The sequence below is a fragment of the Mobula hypostoma genome, chromosome 11 (genome assembly GCF_963921235.1).
Source record: "Mobula hypostoma chromosome 11, sMobHyp1.1, whole genome shotgun sequence".
Taxonomy (NCBI): Eukaryota; Metazoa; Chordata; class Chondrichthyes; order Myliobatiformes; family Myliobatidae; genus Mobula; species Mobula hypostoma.
The window spans coordinates 4,420,754-4,444,054 of record NC_086107.1 but is presented as its reverse complement, the minus strand read 5'-3'; the positions used below and the strand labels follow the sequence as shown (position 1 = coordinate 4,444,054).

General features: G+C 45.5%; 1 protein-coding gene across 4 annotated transcripts in view; it reads left to right on the top strand.

Moving 5' to 3' along the window:
* The window catches only part of LOC134353563 (liprin-beta-2-like), a 263,694-nt gene extending 243,831 nt beyond the window's left edge, over positions 1 to 19,863 (top strand). For 3 of the 4 annotated variants that reach the window (XM_063061604.1, XM_063061605.1, XM_063061607.1), the window contains 2 exons: positions 11,615 to 11,706; positions 17,588 to 19,862. In XM_063061604.1, coding sequence (XP_062917674.1) covers positions 11,615 to 11,706; positions 17,588 to 18,326 — 831 coding nt within the window. In that variant the 3' untranslated portion in view covers positions 18,327 to 19,862. Of the gene's footprint in view, positions 1 to 11,614; positions 11,707 to 17,587 lie in introns of all 4 variants that reach the window. The other variant, XM_063061606.1, reaches the window with a different exon arrangement.
* Positions 19,864 to 23,301: the final 3,438 nt, after the last annotated feature.

Below are 23,301 nucleotides of genomic sequence, written 5' to 3'. Positions count from 1 at the left end.
TCCATTCCCAGGAATTTTATTGACGCTAAACTTAACCTGGAGATCCTGAATAAAAAATGAAACTGTTTGAAAAACTCAGCAAGCCAATATTTTCAATGATAGACATTACTTCAGAACTTAATCCAGCACTTTTCCATTTTCTGTTTCCATAAATCATAGGAGCAGATTTAGGCCATTCAGCCCATCAAGTCTACTCTGCCATTCGGTCATGGCTGATTTATAATCTCTCTCATCCCCACTGTCCTGCCTCCTCCCAGTAGCCTTTGACACCCTGACTTACTAAGAACCTATCAACCCCCACTTTAAATATACCCAATGACTTAGCCTCCACAGCCACCTGTGGCAATAAAGTCACCACCCTGTGGCTAAAGAAATTCTTCCTCATTTCTGTTCAAAATGGATGTCCCTCTACTCTGAGGCTGTGCCCTCTGGTCCAAGACTCACCCACTATCCAGTCTATCTAGGCCTTTCAATATCCGATAGATTTCAACAAGATCCCCCTCATTCTTCTAAACTCCAGTGAGTACAGGCCCAAAGCCATCAATCGCTCATCATATGTTAACCCTTTCATTTCTAGAATCATTCTTGTGAACCTCCTCTGGACTCTCTCCAATGCCAAAGATCATTTTTTCCTGTCCTTCATGCATAAGTCTAGCCCATTGCAAAACCTAATACACTGGGCCATAATCCAATTGACTGGTGAATGATTGAATTCACAGGATCACAGCCCTGTGCATGACTCACTATCCATTACATGGGGCAAATCACAACTCTAATACGAGAGGGCATATTGTTGAAGCTATTGGAGAAAAGTATAGGGGAGAGATGTCAGAGGTAAGTTCTTTACACAGAGAGTGGTGGTTGTGTGGAACGCCCTGCCAGGGGAGATGGTAGAGGCAGATAGATTAGGGTCTTGTAAGAAACTCTTAGATAGGCACGTGGATGATAGATAAAGGAGGGCTATGTGGAAGGGAAGGGTTAGATTGGGTTAAAAAGTTAGCACAACATCATGGGTCAATGGACCTATACTGCTCAATGTTGTGCCCATGATCCACACCCCATTTTGGGAACAACCTCTCGACCTCCTGCTCCAGTTAGCTGCATTGACAGCTGTTGCTTATTTTGCTTCCTAAAGTACTGGTAATTACAGGAGCTGGGGAGTTGTACGCATTTAAATATGGTACAAGCTAGATATGATTTTATAAGTTGGGGTATTTAACAGACTCTTAGACAGACGGATGAGAGAAAGAGGAGGGCTATGTAGGAGGGAAGGGTTAGTTTGATCTTAGAGTAGGTTAAAAACCAGAGGCCTGTGACCAGTAAAGTGCCACGTGGATCGATGCTGGGTCCATTGTTGTTTGTCATCTATATAAACGATCCGGATGATAACTTGGTTAACTGGATCAGAAAATTCGTGGACGACACCAAGATTGGGGGGTGTAGTGGGACCTGGACCAGCTGGAAAAACGGGCTGAAATGTCTGATGGAATTTAATGCAGGCAGGTGTGAGGTGTTGCACTTTGTGAGATGTTACGTACCCTGTAACTGGGTTGCCAAACCAGCAGAAATGGAACGCTCGGAGTCTGTGATTACTAGGAACTAATAAAGTTTTATTAAAGAAATAAGTAATACAGCACACTAACCGCAAGGATATAAATGTAACAGGTTAGTAATGATAATACACACATATACACAGAAATAGGGTAATAGGAATCAACCAAGCTCTAATGCAGTCTTGGGGTAAAATGATCAGTCTTAAATGAAGCAGAGTTCAGTTCAGTTTAGTGCAGTTCGAAGTAATCGCTGTTGTTGTACCGTTGAGGGGGGGGAGAGAGAGAGAGAGAGAGAGATGCAGTTGGTTTCGGGCAGACCTTTTGATGCCTTCTGATCCTGCTGTGGTCACCGACTGTGACCCCTCCGTTCTGGATACGATCGTTCTTCCGCGGTGAACCCGGCACCCAGGCAAGGGCGGACACACACCCCAGGTTCCCATCGATCGTACCTTTACACCCTGTGAGCCTCTGATCGATTCCCACGAACTGGTCCTCCAAACTCCCACCAACTTGTGGGGGCACACTGCTCTTTCCAGGGTCTCGTGACGTGTCGTGCCTTAGCAAACCTGCTCTTTTTATCCCCCTGCTGGGGTATCACCTGTCCATCAAATTTCAAACAGTTCAGGTTCAAAGCAACTGGTCTGTCAATATCTGAATTGTGTTTCTTTCTCGTTAATCTCTCTCTTCTCTCTTATTAGCATTTTGAATGTTTCTCCATTGTCTTCCATTATCTCTCTCATTAGCACCATCCGTCCGGTAGCTCTGCTTCGCATCACACATGACAGAGGACAAACCAGGATGGGTCTTACACAGTGAGTGGTGGGGCACTGAGGAGTGTGGTAGAACAGAAGGATCTGGGAATACAGATTCATAATTCTTTGAAAGCGGTGTAGAGTCAGAAAGACAAGAGATTTTGCAGATGTTGGGAATCCAGAGCAACACACACAATGCTGGAGGAACTCAGCAAGTCAGGCACCATCTAATGTGGAGAACTTCCATCAGGACTGGAAAGGAAGGGGGAAGAGGCCAGAATAAAAAGGTGGGGGATGGAAAGGGGGCAAGCTAGAGGTGATAGGTGAAGCCAGATGGGTGGGAAAGGTCAAGGGCTGGAGAAGAAGGAATCTGATAGGAGAGGAGAATAGACCTTGGAAGAAAGGGAGGAAGAAGTAGCACCAGGGGGAGGTGTCAGGCAAGTAAAGAGAAGATGTAAGAGGTCACAGTTGGGAATAGAAGAAGAGGGAAGTGGGGGGAAGCAAAAAAGATTTAAAAATACTGTAAGGAGAAATCAATGTTCATACCATCATGTTGGAGGCTTCCTAGTCTGAGTATGAGGTACTGGTCCTCTAACCTGAGAGTGGCCTCATCGTGACAGTAGAGCCCCTGGGAAATTTCACTTTTGGCAGAGAGCCTTTGCCACATTGATCTTCATAAATCAAAGAACTGAGTGCAGGTGTTTAGATGTTGAAATTGTATAAGATGTTGGTGAGGCCTAACTTGGAGTATTGTTTGCAATTTTGGTCACCTACGTACAGAAAAGATATCAGTAAGATTGAAAGAGTACAGACAACATTTACAAGAATGTTGCTGGGACTTGAGGAGATGATTTCTAGGGAAAGATTGAATAAGTTAGGACTTTATTCCCTGGAGCGTAGGAGAATGAGGGGAGATTTGAAAGAGATATATAAAATTATTATGGGTATAGAAAGGGTAACCGCAAGCAGGCTTTTTCCACTGAGGGTAGTTGAGACTACAACTGGAGGTCATGGGTTAAGGGTGAAAGGTGAAAAGTTTAAAGGGAATCTCTGGGAGGAAATTCTTCACTCTGAGGGTGGTGAGGGTGTGGAATGACTAGCAGTGCGAGTGGTGGATGTGGATTCGATTTCAACATTTAAGAGAAGTTTGGTTAAGTACATGGATGGGAAAGGTATGGAGGGGTTTTGATCTCGGTGTGGGTCAATAGTTTGGTATGGTCTAGATGGGCTGAAGGACCCGTTTCTGTTCTGTAGTGTTCTCTAACTCTATGACAGTGCTCTGAAATGTCAGCACAATCTGGTGGGTGGAAAGGTCTGTACTGGGTTGCAATGTTCTATGTTCTGTAACTCTAGGACTTCATGAATCAACAGTGTAAACACATCACGCTGCCTGTAATGGGCCCACTCCCTGCACAGTACGGACTATCATCAATGCCGTCATTAGGCAAATGCTGAATTCAAATTAATAATGGTTTACCGCAAACAGACGTCTGGAGACACAAGAGATGCAATGAGCTACCAGCACAAGTGGTGCATGCAAGCTCAATTTCAACGTTTAATAAAAATTTGGATAGGTACATGGGTGGTAGGGATATGGAGGGCTGTGGTCGCAGAGCAATTCGATGGGAGTAGACAGTTTAAATGGGTTTGGCATGGACTAGATGGGCCAAAGGGCCGCTTCGGTGCTGTACTTCTCTGTGACTCTATGAGATGAAGAGTCTTTGAAAATGATGGGGCAAGTGAAGTTGAGAGAAGTTATCCCCTTTGTTTTAAGTGCCTGATGGTTGAGGGGTAATAACTGTTTCTGAACCTGGTGGTGTGAGTTCTGATGTTCTTGTACCTTCTTCCTGATAGGAGGAGCTAGAGGATAGCATGACCTGGGTGCTGAGGGTCCCTTATGATGGATTCTGCTTTTCTGCAGCTCAATACTGGGGAGGAATTTACCCATGATGGACTGGGCTGTATTCACTACATTTTGTAGGATCTTTTCCAACTCCCCAAATGGACACCAGAGGGAAGGAAAGGCGTCGTCTAGTTCAGGAGGAGGTGAGAGCAGTAGTGGAGGAGATGAGAGCCTGCAAGGCAGTGGGAATGAAGCAACAGGGAGCTTGGACAAGATGGGAGAATGCGGTTGAGAGGAAAGTGACCTGGGCTGATCTTTGGAAAGCCGAACCACACCGCATCCAATTTCTCATCCAGGCAGTGTATGATATGCTTCCAAGCCCATCAAACCTGCACACATGGGGCAAGGCAGAGTCATCTGCGTGCCCACTGTGCTCCAAGCGAGGAACCCTGGAACACATCCTCAGTGGCTGTGCAAGGGCACTTGGTGAGGGACGGTACAGGTGGAGGCATGATCAGGTCCTGAAGACCATCGCTGAAGCCGTCAGCGCAGGAGTTGAGTGGGCGAAGCGTCCCAACCCTCCAAGCAGACCATTGCCTTTCTCAGAGCTGGGGAGCAGCCAATACCTGCCAAAAGAACATCTGCAGGCATTCTGACCTCTGCAAGGGACTGGCAGCTGTTGGTGGACCTCAAAGGGCAGCTGAAGTTCCCCAACCATATCGCAGCCACCACCCTGCAACCAGACATTGTCCTAGTGTCTGAGTCTACCAAGCAAGTGGTGCTGCTGGAACTGACAGTCCCATGGGAAGATAGCTTGGAGGAGGCCTTTGAAAGGAAGCTCTCCAAGTACGCAGGACTGGTCAGCAACTGTCAGCAGGCTGGATGGAGAGCGAGGTGTCTCCCAGAGGAGGTTGGTTGTAGGGGATTCATAGCTCGTTCTTTAGCTAGGGCCTTCAGCATTTTGGGCATCGAGGGAGAGAGGAAGAGGAGAGCCATCCGCAGTACCACCGATGCAGCAGAGAGGGCCTCAAGATGGCTGTGGCTCAAAAGAGGGGAGCCATGGAGTCATAAGTAGCTAGCCATCTGGACACAAGCTGGGGTCTGATCAGCCCTGGCTGGGTCACCTGCAGGAGGTTGTATGATGTTGAAAGACCCGAAACACCCGATGATTCCAGGAACATCACTGAAGATGTGTCCAGAAGCATCAATAGATGTATGTACACAGTAGGATTTTCTGTTCGAGGACTTTGGTGTTTCCATGCCGGCTGTGATGCAGCCAGTCAATATACTCTCCACTGCACAATTACAGAAGTTTGTCAAAGTTTCAGATGTCATGCTGAATTCGCAGACTCCCAAGGAAATAGTGGCACAGATAAGCTTTCTTCATAATTCCAGGACGGGTCCTCTGAAATAATAATTGAGGAATATAAAGTTGCTTACCCTCTCCATCTCTAATGCTCTGCTGAGGACTGGCTCATGGACCTCTGGTTCCCTTCTCCTGAAGCCAATAAGTGTACATACATCTCTTTGACCTTGCTGACATTGAGTGAGAGGTTGTTATTATGGCATCACTCAGCCAGAATTTCAACCTCCCTCCTCTATGCTGATTCATCGCCATCTTTGATTCAGTCTATGACAGTGGTGTTGTCAGCAGACCTGAATGTGACATTAGAGCTCTGCTTAGTCACACAGTCATAAGTACAAAGTGAGTAGAGCAGGGGCTATGCACGCAGCCTGTGGTGTACCTGTGTTGATGGAGATTATGGAGGTAATCCTGTTGCCAATCAGAATTGACTGTGGTCTGCAAGTGAGGAAATGGAGGATCCAATTGCACGAAGAGTTATTGAGGCCAAGGTTGAGTGAAGAGCCAATGAAATGGCGTCTGCTTTGGACCTGGTGTGCCAGTAGGCAAATTGGTCAGATCCAAGTCACTTTGCAAGCGGGGAGTTGATATGTTTCATCACCAACCTCTCAAAAGACTTTATCACTGTGGTTAAGTGCTACTGGATGATATGCATTGAGGCAGGTTCCCGCATTCTTCTTAGGCACTGCTATATTTAACATACATTGTGAAATTTGTTGCCTTACACCTGCAGTATAGTACCCATTTGATAACTGGAAACCAAAGTTTGCAATAAATTTGCAACACTGAAGATTACCTGAATGTTAACACAAAAACTTGAAGATGCTCGAAGTCTGAAATGAGAACACTAACCGGGCCTTGCAGTGTAGCAGTTCGTGTAACACTGTTATAGTGCCAGAAACCCGGGTTCAAATCCACCGCTGTCGGTAAGGTGTTTGTGTTCTCCCCATGGTCCAGGGTGCTCTGGTTTCCTCACATAATCCAAAGGCATGCAGTTCTATGGAGATTGGAGAGGCTGCCAAAGACGTTCACAAAAATGATTCTGGGATTGAAAGGCTTGTCATATGAGGAGCATTTGATAGCTCTGGGCCTGTATTCACTGGAATTCAGAAGAATGAAGGGGTATCTCATTGAAACCTATCAGATGTTGAATGGCCTTGATAGAGTGGATGTGGAGAGGATGTTTCCTATAGTGGGGAGTCTAAGACCAGAGGATACAACCTCAAAACAGAGGCATATTCATTTAGAATGGAGATGAGGTTGAATTTCTTTGGCCAGAGAGGGGTGAATCTATAGAATTTGTTGCCACAGGCAGCTGTGGAGGCCAAGTCATTAGGTATATTTAAGGCAGAGGTTGATAGATTCTTGATTAGTCAGGGCATGAAGGGATAAGGGAAGAAGGCAGGAGATTGGGGCTGAGAGGGAAATGGATCAGCCATGGAGGAGATTCGATGGGCCATATGGCCTAATTCTGTTCCTATATCTTATGGTCTTAGGTTAGTGGGTTAATTGATCATGGGCTTGCTGGGCCTGAAGGGTTTGTTACTGTGCAGTATTCTCTAAATAAAACAGATTGAAGATCTGAAGGAACTGTTCATTTATTATCAAAGTATGTATGCATAGTTTTAAGGTGCTTGGAAGTAGGAACAGAGGAGATATCAGGGGTAAGTTTTTCACACAGAGAGTGGTGAGTGCATGGAATGGGCTGCCGGCGACAGTGGTGGAGGCAGATACGATAGGGTCTTTTAAGAGACTCCTGGATAGGTACATTGAGCTTAGAAAAATAGAGGGCTATGGGTAACTCTAGGTAATTTCTAAGTAAGTACATGTTCGGCACAGCATTGTGGACCAAAGGGCCTGTATTGTGCTGTAGATTTTCTATGTTTCTATGTATGCAACCCTGAGATTTATCTTCTGCACAGTCACAAAACAAGGAAACACCATGGAACCAATCTGTACAAAGAAAAACATCAAAAATCAAACCCCCCCTTCCCCTTGTGCAAAAAATTTGTACAAACAGCAACAAAAAAAGCAGCAAAAAACACAGAATATAAAACACAAAATCAAAAGTACGGTGTTCATTATCTGCAGGCAGCCCCAATTCAAAACGTGCCCAAAAGTAGTAACAATAAAAGAGTGACCAGAACTAGAACACATCGTAAACCTGAATTAGAGTCCAAATCTACAATCTGCGTCGATTAAACCTTTCTCCGGCATCATCTGCCCACAGCACCAACGGAAAGAGAGATTACTCCAGCACAAGAGCAGTGAGCGGGAGGGAGAGAGACAGTCACATGCGGAGATCACTCCAGCACAAGAGCAGTGAGCGGGAGGGAGAGAGACAGTCACATGCAGATAGCTTCCCTCAGCAGCACTGAGTGAGAGGCTGGCATAATACATGCTGAAAATACACAGCAGGTCAGGCAGCATCTGCAGAGAGAGAAACAGAGGTAATCTTTCAGGTCAAAGACCCTGCACCACAAAGTTATTTGTCAGAATGTTTTCCAATATAATGACATTCGAGTCATCATGCCAAAGCTAGGTCCCAATAAAAAATCTCATTAGTCACATTTCCCTTTTATTATTTCCCAGGAGACCTGAAAATCATTCTCTCAGCCAACAACTCCGTGACTTTTCCCAATGAGAGGTAAGTAACAGGAACCAGTTCACTGATGAACATGCTGCTGGGGTATGGGAAGATATCATACTGTGTATATGGGGGTGGCACGGTGGTGTAGTGGTTAGCACAACGCTTTACAGTGCAGGCGACCCAGGTTCAATTCCTCCCAATGCCTGTAAGGAGTTTGTGTGTTTTCCCCTGTGACTGTGTGGGTTTCCTCCGGGTGATCCAGGTTCCTCCCACAGTCCAAAGACGTACTGGTTGGTGGGTTGATTGGTCAGTGTAAATTGTCCCATGATTAAGCTATGATTAAGTTAGGGGATTGCTGGGCAGGAAGGGCCTATTCCACACTGTGTGCCAATATCTGGAAGGATGGAAGGAAGGATGGATGGGTGGGTGGATGGATGGATGGATGGGTGGGTGGATGGATAGATGGGTGGGTGGGTGGATGGGTGGGTGGATGGATGGGTGGGAGGGTGGTTGGATGGATGAGTGGGAAAATGGATGGATGGGTGGGTGGATGGGTGGGTGGATGGGTGGGTGGATGGGGGGTGGGTGGTTGGGTGGATGGATGGATGGTTGGATGGATGGATGAGTGGGTAAATGGATGGATGGTTGGGTGGATGGATGGGTGGGTGAGTGGGTGGATGGATGGATGAGTGGGTAAATGGATGGATGGATGGATGGATGGATGAGTGGTTGGATGGATGGATGAGTGGGTAAATGGATGGATGGATGGATGGATGAGTGGTTGGATGGATGGATGAGTGGGTAAATGGATGGATGGATGGGTGGGTGGATGGGTGGGTGTATGGATGGATGGTTGGATGGATGGTTGGGTGGGTGGATGGGTGGATGGATGGATGGAAGGATGGATGGATGAGGCATAGAACAGATCAGTCCCTTTGACCCACAATGCTGTGCTGAACTAATTAAATGCCTACCTAAACTACATTTACCTACACCACATCCCTCCATTCTCTACACATTCATATGCCTATTAAGAGCCATAACATTAAAACTATTTTCTTATTGTCTCATCTAACAAGATATAGGGGTGCCACAGTATCATATCACTTAGCACGACACCATCACAGCTCTGGATGTCAGAGTTCAATTCTGGGGTCCTCTATAAGAAAGTTCTTCCCATGTGCACGTGGGTTTCCTCCAGGTCCTCTGGTTTCCTCCTACAGTCCAAAGACATACCGGGTAGTGGGTTAATTGGTCATTGTAAATTGTCCTGTGATTAGGCTCGGTTTAATCAGGGGATTGTGGGCGGTGTGGCTCACTGGGTCAGAAGGGTCTGTTCCACGTTGTATCTCTAAATAAATATATAAAACTTGTCTTTACACTAATCAAATCATTAGACAGTGCACTAAGGTGAAACAAGGAAAAACAATAATAATGCAGGATAAATTTTAACAGGTACAGAGAAGGTGCAGTGCAGGTAAACAGAAAGTTGCAAAATCATAATGAGTAGATTGTGAGGTCAAGAGTCTATCTTATCATACAAGAGCTCCATTCAAGAGTCTGATAGAAGCTGTGCTTGGGCCTGATGCGAGGGGAGAAGGGAGAACATCCGGGGTGGGTGGGGTATTTGATTACATTGGCTGCTTTACTGAGGCAGCAAAAAGTGTAGAGAGAGTTCTTGGAGACTAGAACTAGGGGATGTAGCCTCAAGATTCAGGGGAGTAGATTTAGGATGGAGATGAGGAGGAACTGCTTTTCCCAAAGAGAGGTGAATCTGTGGAATTCTCTGCCCGATGGAACAGTGAAGGCTACCTCAGTAAATATATTTAAGACAAGGTTGGATAGATTTTTGAATTGTAAGGAATTAAGGATTATGAGGAAAAGGCAGATAGGTGGAGATGAGTCTATGACCAGATCAGCCATATTCTTATTGAATGGCAGAGCAGGCTCAACGGGTCAGACGGCCGACTCCTGCTCCCATTTCTTATGTTCTTATGTTATTTTGAAGGCCCCTATCACATCAGCCTCTGCTGCCATCCCAGGCACCCACCACTCTCTGTACAAAAAAACTTGCTCCACACATCTCCTTTGAACTTACTCCTGCTCATGTTAAGTGCATGCCCTCTAATATTAGGCATTTTGACCCTCAGAAAATGATTCTGCCTCTCTATTCTATGCCTCTCATAATCTTAGGAATTCCTGTCACATTTCCCGTCAGCCTCCACCAATTCCGAGAAAACAACCCAACAACCCAAGCAACCTCTCCTCACGCCCTCAAATCTAGGCAGCATTCCAGTGAGTCTTTTCCACACCCTCTCCGAAGCCTCAACATCCTTCATATATTTCTCTTTTATTCATGTGCTAGTCCCTACTGCCTACATACTGACCATAGCCCTCCATTCTCTGCACATCTATGAGCCTAACTAAGGGTCTTTTAAATGTCCCTATTGTATCTGCCTTTACCATCCCCCCGGCAGTGCGTTCCACTCCCTGTATAAAAAAACCTACCTCTAACATCCCCCTATATTTTCCTCTAATCACCTTAAAATTATGACCCCTCATTTCTGCCCTTGAGGGGATCATTCTGATCCTATATGTTATAGTCACCCAACATTTCAGTTTTCAGTCGTCTTCTCCTGCTGTAATGTAAGAAATTGTTTCTAAATTTCTCAACTTCTGAACCTCAGAACATAAGGACTTCCCTTTTGAAGAGAGATGAGGAGGAATTTGTTTAGCCAGATGGAGGTGAATTTGTGAAATTCATTGTCACAGATGGCTGTGGAGGCCAAGTCATTGGGTCTATCTAAAGTGGAGATTGACAGGTTCTTGATTAGTGAGGGCATGGAAGGTTACGGGGAGAAAGGAGGAGAATGCGGTTTAGAAGGATGATAAATTAGCCATGATGGAATGGCAGAGCAACCTCCATGGATTATGGATTGAATGGTTTAATTCTGCTCCAATGTTATAGGACGATTTAACATATCAATTTTTAGCTATCTTCTCCTGGGTTTAGGGTGTAACAACGAAAGCACAAGAAATGCTCTCTGCGTTAAATGGGGCATTACGTCCCCATTTTATGATAAGCCTTTGGGCAAGGGTTGGGCACGTGGCCAAGTGGTGAAGGCGTTTGTCTAGTGATCTGAAGGTCGCTAGTTCGAGTCTCAGCTGCCGCAGCGTGTTTGTGTCCTTGAGCAAGGCAGTTAACCACACATTGCTCTAGTGTCTGTGCGAGGAGTAGTGCCCCACATAGACTTCCAATCTGCACCCTGTAAGGCATGAAAATGGCCGATGCAGGCCTCTCATGGTCTGAGTCGACGTTCCCTCTCTCCCTCCCCTCCTTTTCTTCAATAAGCTTGCAAAGCACTAACTCTGTGCTACACCCAGCTACTCCTGAAAACGCCTGTATTTGCAAGGCAAATCGTAACCTTCATCCCAGTGGATGACTCATGGTTACTGCCAGTTTTTCAAACTCCTGCTGTATTTGCCTAAGTGTTGAAGCTCTGTGTAAAGCAGGACGACGAGAAGAATCACTCAACACCGCACAGTGTACCAGAACACAAGCAAGTGGTAATCCATCTTCACATTGGAGCCTACTCAACGGTTCAGTAAGTAGAAATTGTTTCAAACCCGTTAATATAAGATGTAGGTCCACTATTGGTAATTTTAAATAAGCTGGTGAGAATCAGAATCAGGTTCAATATCACTGACATGTGTCATGAATTTTGTTGTTTTGCAGCAGCAGTACGGTGTCATACGTGATAATAGAACTATAAATTACAACAAGAAATATATATAAAACTGTTAAATTATGTAAGTAGTGCAAAAAGAGAGCAAAAAAACAGAAGTGGTGTACATGGGTTCATTGTCCAGTCAGAAATCTGATGGCAGAAGGGAAGAAACTGTTCCTGGAACATTAAGTGTGTGTCTTCTGGTTCATGCACAACTGTCCTGTTGAAGGATCTCGACACAAAACATCAACTCTTTATTAATTTCCATAGATACTGCCAGACCTGCTGAGCTCCTCCAGCATTTTGTGTATTTTTGTGTAGCTCTACTTTGATAGTAGCAATGAGAAGAGGGCATGACTGGTAATTAACATGGACACAGCTGGAAGCATTGTCTGATATCACCTCTTCTAGGGTGTGTTCAAAGCTTGTAAAGAATTTAAATGTTTTAACCCTCCTTCAGAGATCAGAAAGAGCGTGTGTCAGCCTCAACTTTGTCTGCTGCCCAACCATTGCAATATTTTATTTGTATATTGGTTGCTGTAAGAAATTGAATTTTAATTTCTAAACTTCTTAAATGAAGATGCCCTGTCCTGGGGTTGGAGGACTGTGTTTGTGCCTGGCTGGGTGGGATGGAGGTGAAGGACTTGAACATAGAACATAAAACATAGAACAGTACGGCACACAAACAGGCCCTTCGGCCCACAATGCTGTGCCGGACCAATTAAATCAGTAATCAAACTAATCTTTTCTGCCTACACAATGTCCATATCCTTCCATTTTCCTCACATTCAGGTGCCTATATAAACATCTCTTATAAGTCTGTGTTGTACCTGCCTCTACCACCAGGCAGTACAGTCCAGGCACCCACTAGTCTCTGTGTAAAAAAACTTGCCCCTCACATCTCCTTTGAAATGACCCCCTCTCACGTTAAATCATAGGTTCCCAACATTTTTTTAATGCCAGGCCTAATACCATTAAGCATGGACCCCAGGTTGCGAACCCCTGCCTTAAATGAATGTCTTCTGGTATTAGACATTTCAACCCTGGGAAAAAGATACTGTCCCTCTACTCTACCCGTGCCTCTCATGATCTTATAAACCTCTGTCAGATCGCCCCTCAGTCTGCACCAGTCTAGAGAAAACAACCCAAGTTTGTCCAGCCTCTATTATAACACATACCCGCTAATCCAGGCAGCATCCCGAACGCTCTCCAAAGCCTCAGCATTCTTCCTATAAGCGGGTGACCAGAACTGTGTGCAATACTTCAGATGCAACCGAACTAGAGTTTTATAAAGCTGCAACAGAACTTCCTGAATTTTGAACTCAGTGCCTCTACTACTAAAGGCAAGCATGCCAGATATCTTCTGAACCACTCCATCAACTTGCGTAGCCACTTTCATGGAGCTATGAACTTGAGACTCCAAGATCCCTTTCCGCTTCCACACCGATAAGGGTCTTGTCCTTGAGAGAGTACTGTCTTGTTTTGTTGTTTGTTGTGTTCTGTGTTGTTCTGCAGAGCATTGTGGGCAGGCTATGTTGGCACTGGAATGTGTGGAGACTCTTGCCACACATTCTGTCCCAAGCACGTTATTATTAGGCTGTATTGGTTGTTGATGCGAGCAACGCATTTCACTGTACATACATATGATAAGTAAATCTGAATCTGAACCTGAATCTAAATTTAAACATGGTTGGGAGGAGTCTTGGCCTTTTATAAGAAGTAAGAACATGACTGATGTCAACACTGAGAAGAAATTTCCCAATCTTCTCAGTGTCGATTTATTTACTCTGGTAAACCTTCTTAACTTCTTCTACAGTCAGTGGTCTCAGAGTAAAAGGATTTGAGTTATAAGCTGAGACAGGTAGGGTGGGACCTTTTTCGCCAGAGCATAGAAGATTGAAGAGACCTTATAGAGTTTTACAAAATCATGCAGGGAGTAGTTTAGGTAAATAGTCACAGTCTTTTTCACAGGGTAGGGAGTCTAAAACAAGAGGACATAAAATATTGCTCTCACAATATACAAAATCTACAGTAAACTCCATGTCTTTAGGAGAGTCAAGCAGCAAGGAACTGTAGAAAGGAGGAGCCAGTCAAATGGCCATGATATCATCTTGTGGTGGGACAGAAGTGGAGAGAACACGTCAGTGACTCCTGCTCTGATCTTCTTATGAATATGGGTGGGACCACTCAGTGGCCCAGTAGAGCAGCTGCCTCACAGGTCCCCCGTGACACAGGTTCAATCCTGACCTTGGGAGCTGTGAGAATGGAGTTTGAATGTTCTCTCAGTCACTCGCTGGGTTTCCTCCCTTGATGAAGTTGTTAGGTTCATTGGTCATTGCAAGTTGCCCCTACGTAGGTGAGTGACAGATTGTTGGAGAGAATGTAATGGAATTAGAGTGAGATTGGCGTAAATGGTGTGGAATCATTGGCCTGTTTCTTTGTTGTATAACCATTCAGCCACCTTCAGCCGCTTCATAGAACATAGAACTTTACAGCACAGTGCAGGCCCTTCGGCCCACAATGTTCTGCTGTCCTTTTAACCTACTCCGAGATCAATCTAACCCTTCCCTCCCACATAGCCCTCCATTTTTCTATCATCATAGCTTACAGTTTCTTAACTGCCCTGAATATATCTTCCTCTACCACCACCCCTGCAGGGCTTTCCACTAACTGTGTAAAGAACACACCTCTGACATCTCCCCTATACTTTCTTCCAATCACCTAAGAAATATGCCCCCTCGTATTAACTATTTACACCCTGGGATAAAGGCGCTGGCTGTCCACTCTGTTTATGCCTCTTGTCATCTTGTACCCTCTCATCAAGTCACCTCTCATTCTCACTCGCTCCAAAGAGAAAGGACATAGTATGCTCAACCTTTTCTCATAAGGCATGCTCTCTAGTTCAGAATGCTTCATCATAACATGCAAAAGATGACTGCACAAAGTCCTGCACCGACCATGGACTCCTCTGAAGCAGACCACACCCAAAACGTGGAAAGACCTAGAAAATATCCAGACCTGGATGGATAGGTGACAATAATATCCACACTACACATGTTCCAGGCAATAACGATGTCCAAAAAGAAAACATCCATTTACCCCACACCCCACCCACAGTGTTCACTGGCATCACCATCACAAGATCAGAGAAAGCTGCAGACGATCGTACACTCAGCCAGCTCCATCACAGGCACAACCCTCCCCAGCATCGAGGACATCTTCAAAGGGCGATGCCTCGAGAAGGCAGCATCCATCATTAAGGGAGGAGGAGAAGATGGCGACGTGATGCAGCGCCCGCGGCCACTCCGGTGGTGATGTCTGTTACTTGTCAAGTAGGTACCATGCACAATTCTGATTTGATGGAGACAGACGTGAGAGTACGGAGGAACATCTGGAGAAATTTCTGAAATGCCCGCTTCGCTGCCGCTGCTACTGTGTGGTCCGGAATTTCCGGAGAAGAAGGCCCCGAATCCTCGGCTTTGCTTGTTTCGGCGGCCGGGGCAAGGTCGAAGGTGCTCAGCAGAGGCCGGCACTCGGGAGGCTGTATCGGAGGGGCTGGTCGGAGGCTCGAAGTTTTCGGAAGGACGGACTCAGTGTCGGCTGTGGTCAAGTGCTTGTAATGCATCGGCAGTTGTCGGTGCCTAGAGGTTTATGGCAGGGAGTTCCTCCCTTTGCCACCTGCTATCGGGAACTTGGAAGTCGATCAGGGCTTTAAGACTTTTTCCTACCTTGCCCATGGTCTGTTCTTTATCAAATTATGGTATTGCTTTGCACTGCTGTAACTATATGTTATAATTATGTGGTTCTGTCAGTGTTAGTCTTTGGTTTGTCCTGTTTTTCTGTGATATCACTCTGGAGGAACATTGTATCATTTTTTAATGCATGCATGCATTTCTAAATGACAATAATCGAGGACTGAGTGTTCTCATAATCTAAAAAAAATCTAAAGGTCCTCACAACCCAGGACATGCCCTCTTCTCATTGCTACCATCAAGGAAGAGGTACAGGAGCTTTAAGACACACACTCAATGTTTTGTTTTGTAACTTCAAAACAAGGGAGACACAGAAGGCTGAACTTTCTGCAGCTTATTTCGCTCCTGATAAAAGATAGGTGGATGTCTGTGAACGTGAGAGGTGAGTGTGACGGTCAGAATCTCTATTACCCAGGAAAGAAATGTCAGATACGAGAAGACATGTATTTGTAGTGAGAAGGGGAAAGTTTGAAAATGTGCGGGTCCATTTTTATTTTACATGCAGATTGGTGGGCGGCTGGAATGAACTTCCAATGGAGGTGGTGGAGGCTTCTCTGTGATGGCAGCACGGAATTACACCACTGTCCTTACACACATTTCAAGATGATTTATTGCCATTCTTCAGTAAAGGAGAACAAAATGATTGTTATTCCGGATCCGATAAGGCATGAAACACACACAATAAGCTGCAGAAAGTTACAAACTCAGTTGGCTCCATCATGGGCACAAACTTCCCCAACATCCAGGACATCTTCAAGGAGCAAAGCCTGAAAAGTGTGGCACACATCATCACCCAGGACGTGCCCTCTTCTCACTGCTACCATCGGGGAGGAAATACGGGAGGCTGAAGGCACACACTCAGTGATTTAGGAACAGCTTCTTCACATCTGCCCTCAGATCTATGATTGAACATTGAACCCACTATATATTTTTTCTCTTTTTACATTACTTAATTAATTTAACTTTTTTAAATATATTAATATACTTCATCTATATCGCAGATTTTACTAAAATGTATTGCAATGTACTGCTGTCACTAAACAAGTTTCATGACATATGCCAATGATATTAATGAACACAATAAATATAAAAGGAATCTTATAAAACACAATGTACAAGTAACTGTTATATACATAATCTGATTGTATATATATATATGAAGCGATGCTCAGTGACGTGTATGTAGTGCTGGTTGGGGGTGTGGGGGGTGGGTTAGTGGGTGGAGGTGTTGATCAGCCTGACGGCTTTGGGGAAGTAATTGTTTTTGGGTCCGGTGGTCCTGAAGTACACGATGGGAGTGGGACAGACAGTCTGTCAGCAAGGTGGATGGGATCCTTTATGAAATTATTAGCCTTTCTGTATATATGTCCTTGATGGCAGGTAGGCGGGTGCCAGTGATGGGTTGGGCAGTTTTATCTACCTGCTGTAGAGCCTTCCTGTCCACTAGAATTCAGATAAAAGACCATGCAGTAATGAAGCTTGCTGTCCACGGTGGGTAAGTTCAAAGGAGAAGTGGGGGGTAATTTTTTTACACAGAGAATGTTGGATGCCTGGAATATGCTGCCTGGTATGGTGGAAGAGGCAAATACTTTGGAGGCTTTAAAGAGATGTTTAGATAGGCACATGAACGTGAGGAGGATGGAGGGATTGTGCAAATAGGAGGGATGAGTTTTTGATTTACTTTTTAGCTGGTTTGGCACGACACAGTGGGCTGAAGGTCCTGTTCCTGTGCTCTATTTTCTATGTTCTATGACCTGTAGAAGGTCATGAGTATTGATATGCATAGAGCAGCTCTCGTCAGCCTCCTCCAAAAGAAGAGACATTTGTGATCTTTCTTAACTGTAGAAGCAGTGTTCTGGGACAATGAGAGATTGTACGAGATTTGCACTCCCTGGTGCTTGAAACTGCTGTGAAGATGTGATATATTGTCAAGCTGCAGCTGATGAAGTGAACAGTCTAACATTGCTCTTTGGTGAATGTACTGAACTCAGGTTTATATTTTACAGAAAGGAGATCATGTCACTGCCAAATATGACCACCAACATCCTGAAGGATATTCTAAAAATACCAGAGAAGCTTTACATTGTTCAGCAGTTCAACCAATGCATCGTCTTTGCGTCGCAGAGAGTCAAAGAGTACGTTGGCTTTCAGGACCCTGAGGGCAAACTGAAGCTCAGCAACTCCATGCTGATTGATATCTTCCTGATGACTTACATTAACCGGAGCGTGCAGTGTAAGCTCACCGAATCAATCAGCTGTACCAGACTGACCAAGGAGCAAACCATTCTGCTGGGCGCTGACTGGGTTTGGTCTGTGCACGACCTGCCTTCCAAAAACCCCAAGCTGCAGATTGCCGTGCAGGTGATTCACATGGAGAGGAAGGAAGAGCAGGAGGAAGAGAAGAGGTTTAAGATCACCGAATCTATGGAAGTCGCCAGGGCAGTGGTGATCAATAAGACCAACCACGAGAAGATTGCCAGCTTTTGCAACTCCATCGGCAGGGATTGCTACGGGCTCTTCCTCTTCTTTGGGCACAAGGGGGACCCAAAGACAATCTGCGGAGTCCTCAGCAACAACTTCCACGCGCGCTTAGAGAACGGGCACGGGCTGGACAACACCTTCCTGTTGGAAAGCATCGCGAAGGCCAGGACTGTTGTCACGCCAGGAAGAATGTTGGAGCTAATCCTTCAGAAAGATGGTCTGCCAGAGGACTTAAAGCCAATCTGTGTCAAGTTCACTCAGTGACCTTCACTGAGGCAAATCTCCAAGCAGCATTGATCATCTGAAACCTTTGGCATGTTCAGCTTTCTCAGGAGGCAAGCCGTGAACACAGAACATTACAGCACAGTTCAGGCTCTTTAGCCCGCAATGTTGTGTGACCTTTGAACCTACACCAAGATCAATTTAACCCTGCCCTCCCACATAGCCTTCCATTTCTCTTTCAGCCATGTGCCTACCTAGGAGTCTCTGCCTGTACCACCACTCCTGGCAGTGTGTACCACATATCTACCACACTGTGCAAAGAACATAACTCTGGCATCCTCCTATACTTCCCTCCAATCACCTTGAAATTATGTCCCCTCATATTAGTCTCGTATAGCTGCTAAGGAAAAGGGCATCAACTCTATCTCCATCATCTTGTAAATCTCGATAAAGTGACCTCTCATCCATCTCTGCTCCAAGGAGAAAAGCTGATGCTGTCTCAACCTGTCCTTGGGAGACGTCTTTAGTATCTTCTGGTTTGTGACTATGGATGACATTTTGGGTCGAGACCATTCATCAGGACTGGAAGGGAAGTTCAAAGTTCAAAGTACCTCTCAAATGGCATTCAGAACTGAAGTTCACAAAAATGAGTCCATAGGCCCAAAGCCAGCAGCCGATTAAGCAGCTGGCTACTTGCAGGCCAGAGCCTCAGTTCAGTGCAGAGACGAGTAAACCCCATGGAGTCGTGGAGCAGTGAGATGAACCAGACCATCCCCTCGCTTCCAACGCCAACACGCTGACCTTTTCAATCTGGCCCAGCGCTTAAATCGTCCAAATCTTGATTCAAGTTGAAGTTCAAGTTTAATTGTGATGCAGCCATACATGATGAATTCACACGAACACAGCCAAACAAAACAGTGTTACCCTGGGCCAAGGTGCAAAACACAGCACCAACAGCACACAGCACAAATAGCACATGTGCCACACTGACTCTCCTGGACTGCTGCAAACAAGCAACAGCCTGGCTTGAGGCCTAGTCTCCACTATGACTGAGGCCATGCAGTTCCCCCACCATCAGTCTCTATCCAACAAACCTGTGACGTGCAGCATTCCACATTACCAATGTCCAACAGGGTCTTGCATTCACAAAAAGCGACTAAGACAATCACTCTCTGTTTGACTGCACGCCACATTCTCACACCAATGCCTCTCTGTAGGAGGCAGCAGCACAATCCACATCGTCTAGCTCTGTCAGTTTCTCCACCAATGAGCAACTTGTTGATGGGATAGGCCTACAGCACTTTACGTTCTTAATGTCCAACAGGGTCTTGTAATTCCAGACATCCCACCCTGCAAAAACTCATTTCAGGGAGGTAACACCATCAATTTGCGGGAAACTCCCGGAACTTCTGGGAAAGGTGGGATGTCTGCAATAGAGTAGCTCCTTAGCAGCTAGCCAGCTAGTTTAAATAACGTTGGCTATGCTAATGAATGAATGACACCTGTTAAACTCACCTCAACATGTCTTTTACAGTCTTAACCCACCATGGGCAGTAGAAAAGTCTCTGTTGCAAACAGTGCAGTGAGCAACACTGTCATTATTTTTGACCCCTATTAGGCAGGGGTACACTTTAGTGTAGTCTGGGGTGACGTACGTTTCATATTTTCTTTTTTTTGAAACACTCTGCCATGGCACTCTGACTCGCTCTCTCTCTCCTCTCGTGGTCGCTCTCGCGTGCTCTCTCTCTCTCTCTCTCTCTCCTCTTATGATCTCTCTCTCTCTCTCTATCTCTCTCTCTCTCTCTCTCTCGTGGTCACTCTCTGAAAGAGGGCATGACTTCAGGATTGAAGGATGTAGATTTAGAACCGAGATGCGGAGAAATTACTTCAGTCGGAGGGTGGTAAATCTGTGGAATTTGTTGCCATGAGCGGCTGTGGAGGCCAAGTCATTGGGTGCATTTAAGGTAGAGATAGATAGGTTCTTGATTAGCCAGGGCATCAAAGGGTATGGGGAGAAGGCAGGGGAGTGGGGATGATTGAAAGAATTGGATCAGCCATGATTGAATGGTGGAGCAGACTCGATGAGTCAAATGACCTACTTTTGTTCCAATATCTTTTGGTCTTATGGTCTTATGCATCCTAATGCGAGCAAATGGGATTATTTATTTATTTTATTTAGAGATAATGAGCAGAATAGACCCTGCCGGTTCACCGAGCCGCACTGCTCAGTTAACCCCAGCCTAATCACGGGACAATTTACAATGACCAATTAACCTCCTAACCAGTATGTCTTTTGACTGTGGGAGGGAACCGGAGCACTGGGGGGGAAGCCACATGCGCACGGGAAGAATGCCAAACTTCCTTTCCGCGGATGCTGGAATTGAATTCTGAGCTGTAATAGCCTCACGTTGATCATTATGCTCCCCTGGTGTTGCGGGACAAAGGGGTCAGCATGGATGTTGTGGGCCGAAAGGCCTGTTTCTTGTACTTTGTCTCTACAACTCTATGAATGCAACACTTGTATCAGGCAACTCATTCCAAATCTTAATCAATATCGCATAAAAATTATTTGCTCAGGTCCCTTCTAGCCTTTTGGAGGATTATTTTAAGTAGAGTCATCAAGTCACAGAACACTACAGCACAGAAACAGGCCCTTCAGCCCATCTAGTTCATGCCAACTACTATTCTGCCTGGTCCCAACAAACTTGCACCCAAACTACAGCCCTCCATACCCCTCCCATCCATGTGTACCTATCCAAACTTCTGCTGAGATTGAACCCATCTTCACCACTTCTGCTGGTAGCTCATTCCACACTCTCACCACCCTCTAAGTGAAGAAGTTCCCCCTTAAATATTTCATCTTTCACCCTTAACCTATGACCTCTGGTTCTTGACCCTTCCAACCTCAACTGAATCTATGGCCTTTGATCCTTCCAACCCACTGATTTATTTGTGGCTTTTCAGTCCACGACGTTAATCACCTTAACCAAATCTGCTCTCAACTTTCCTTCCACTGAGAAGACATCTCACTAACGGCCTGTCAGTAAATTCATCAGTCAGTAAATAAACACTCTATTGGAGGAACTCAGCAGGTCGAGCAGCATCTGCAGGAGGAAAGGAACTGTCAACATTTCAGGTTGCAACCTGCATCAGGATCAGTTTTACTTGTATAAGCAAATGGATATAAAAAAAGCTGGAGTCCTGATTCCAGAGTTCCAAGCAAGAACATAACACGGTGGATTATGAGGTCAAGAGTCTATCTTTTCATACTACGTGAGGCGCGGCCTCTCCGGTGAATGATATCTGTAATCTGTCAAGTAGGGGACCATGCACAATTCTGATTTGATGGAGACGGATGTGAGAGTTTGGAGGAACATCTGGAAAACTTCTGAAATGCCCGCTTCGCTGCCACTGCTACTGTGTGGTAACCAGAATCTCCAGAGCAGAAGGCCCCGAATCCTCGGCTTTGCTTGTTTCAGCTGCCGGGGTGAGGTCGAAGGCACTTGGCAGAGGATGGCGCTCGGGAGGCTGTATCGGAGGGGTTGGTCAGAGGCTCGAAGTTTTCGGACGAACGGACTCGGTGTCGACTGTGGTTAGCTGCTTCGAAGGCATCAGCAAGTTGACGGTGCCTGGAGGTTTATGGCAGGGAGTTTCTCCCTTTTGCCAGCTGCTATCGGGGACTCGGGAGTCGATCGACTCGGGGACTTTGAGACTTTTTTTTACCGTACCCATGGTTTGTTCTTCATCAAATTATGGTATTGTTTTGCACTACTGTAACTATATGTTATAATTATGTGGTTCTGTCAGTGTTAGTCTTTGCTTTGTCCTGTTTTCTGTGATATCACTCCGGAGAAACATTGTATCATTTCCTAATGCATGTATGCATTTTTAAATGACAATAAAAGAGGACTGAGTGTTCTCATAATCTAATCTATACCGGTTCTTCCTGAGCCCATCACGCTGACTGGGGCATTGGCTGCCAACAGCAACTGTAGAGAATCCTCTGCCTTGGTCCAACCTTTCAGTCCTTAAGGTGTGGCCATCAAAGGTCCTTCCTCTCCCAGGGACGAGGTCTGTGGAGCTTCTGCTGGAGTTTCTGTAGCTCTGGGTTTTTACGGGACAGGGTTGCTAGCCCCATGTCCAACCCTCCTCCTTTCACAGCCAGGCTTGGGATTGTCCGTGTTGGAGTTGAAATTCCTCCTATACTTTCCTCCAATCACCTTAAAATGATGCCCCCTTCTGTTAGCTGTTTCCACCCTGGGGAATGTCTCTGGCTGTCCACTCATTCCATGTCTCTAATCTTGTACACCTCTATCGTCACTTTTGCCCTGGCGCACTCAACCTTTCCCCATGAGACATGCAGTGCCTAGGTAAATCTCCTCTGTGGCTTCTCTAAAGCTTCCACATCCTACAAGCTATGATCTGCACCAGCAATCTTGGTGTGTTGTCACTTGTGTGGTGGGCTGTTGTTAAACAGCACGCTTTTTGATAAGGTCACACCTAGCAATTTATCTGCAAAAGCTCTTGAGGATTGGAGATTAAGTTGAGTGGACTGGTTATATTATATATTATATTATGGCATGAGCAACGTTGATTTGATAGATTTGATCAAATTGCCCGCTTCCAGAGGGCAACATAATCGTGTTTTATATATTAAGAAGACAAATTAATCAAAGATCCCTCACGCCTCAGATATCATCTCTTCTCCCCAGTAAAAGAAACAAAAGCCTGGAAATGTGTACCACCATTGTCAGGAAACGTAGAGAAGGCTTGATGCAAAACACAGAACGGTGGAGACAAATTAACAGTGAACGATAACTTTAATAATAGGGGACAAAATATCAAGCCACGAGGGGCCACAGAACCAGAGAAGACAGAAACCAGACACAACAGGCAACAAGGTGAACTTTAGGCAGGAAGAGAGGGAGCTAGGAGCAACTGGTTCAGTGAGTGAACAGTGACTGTGGATGAGAGCCGGGGTAAAAAATGGGCTGCCGGCGATGAGTCTGGAATGAGG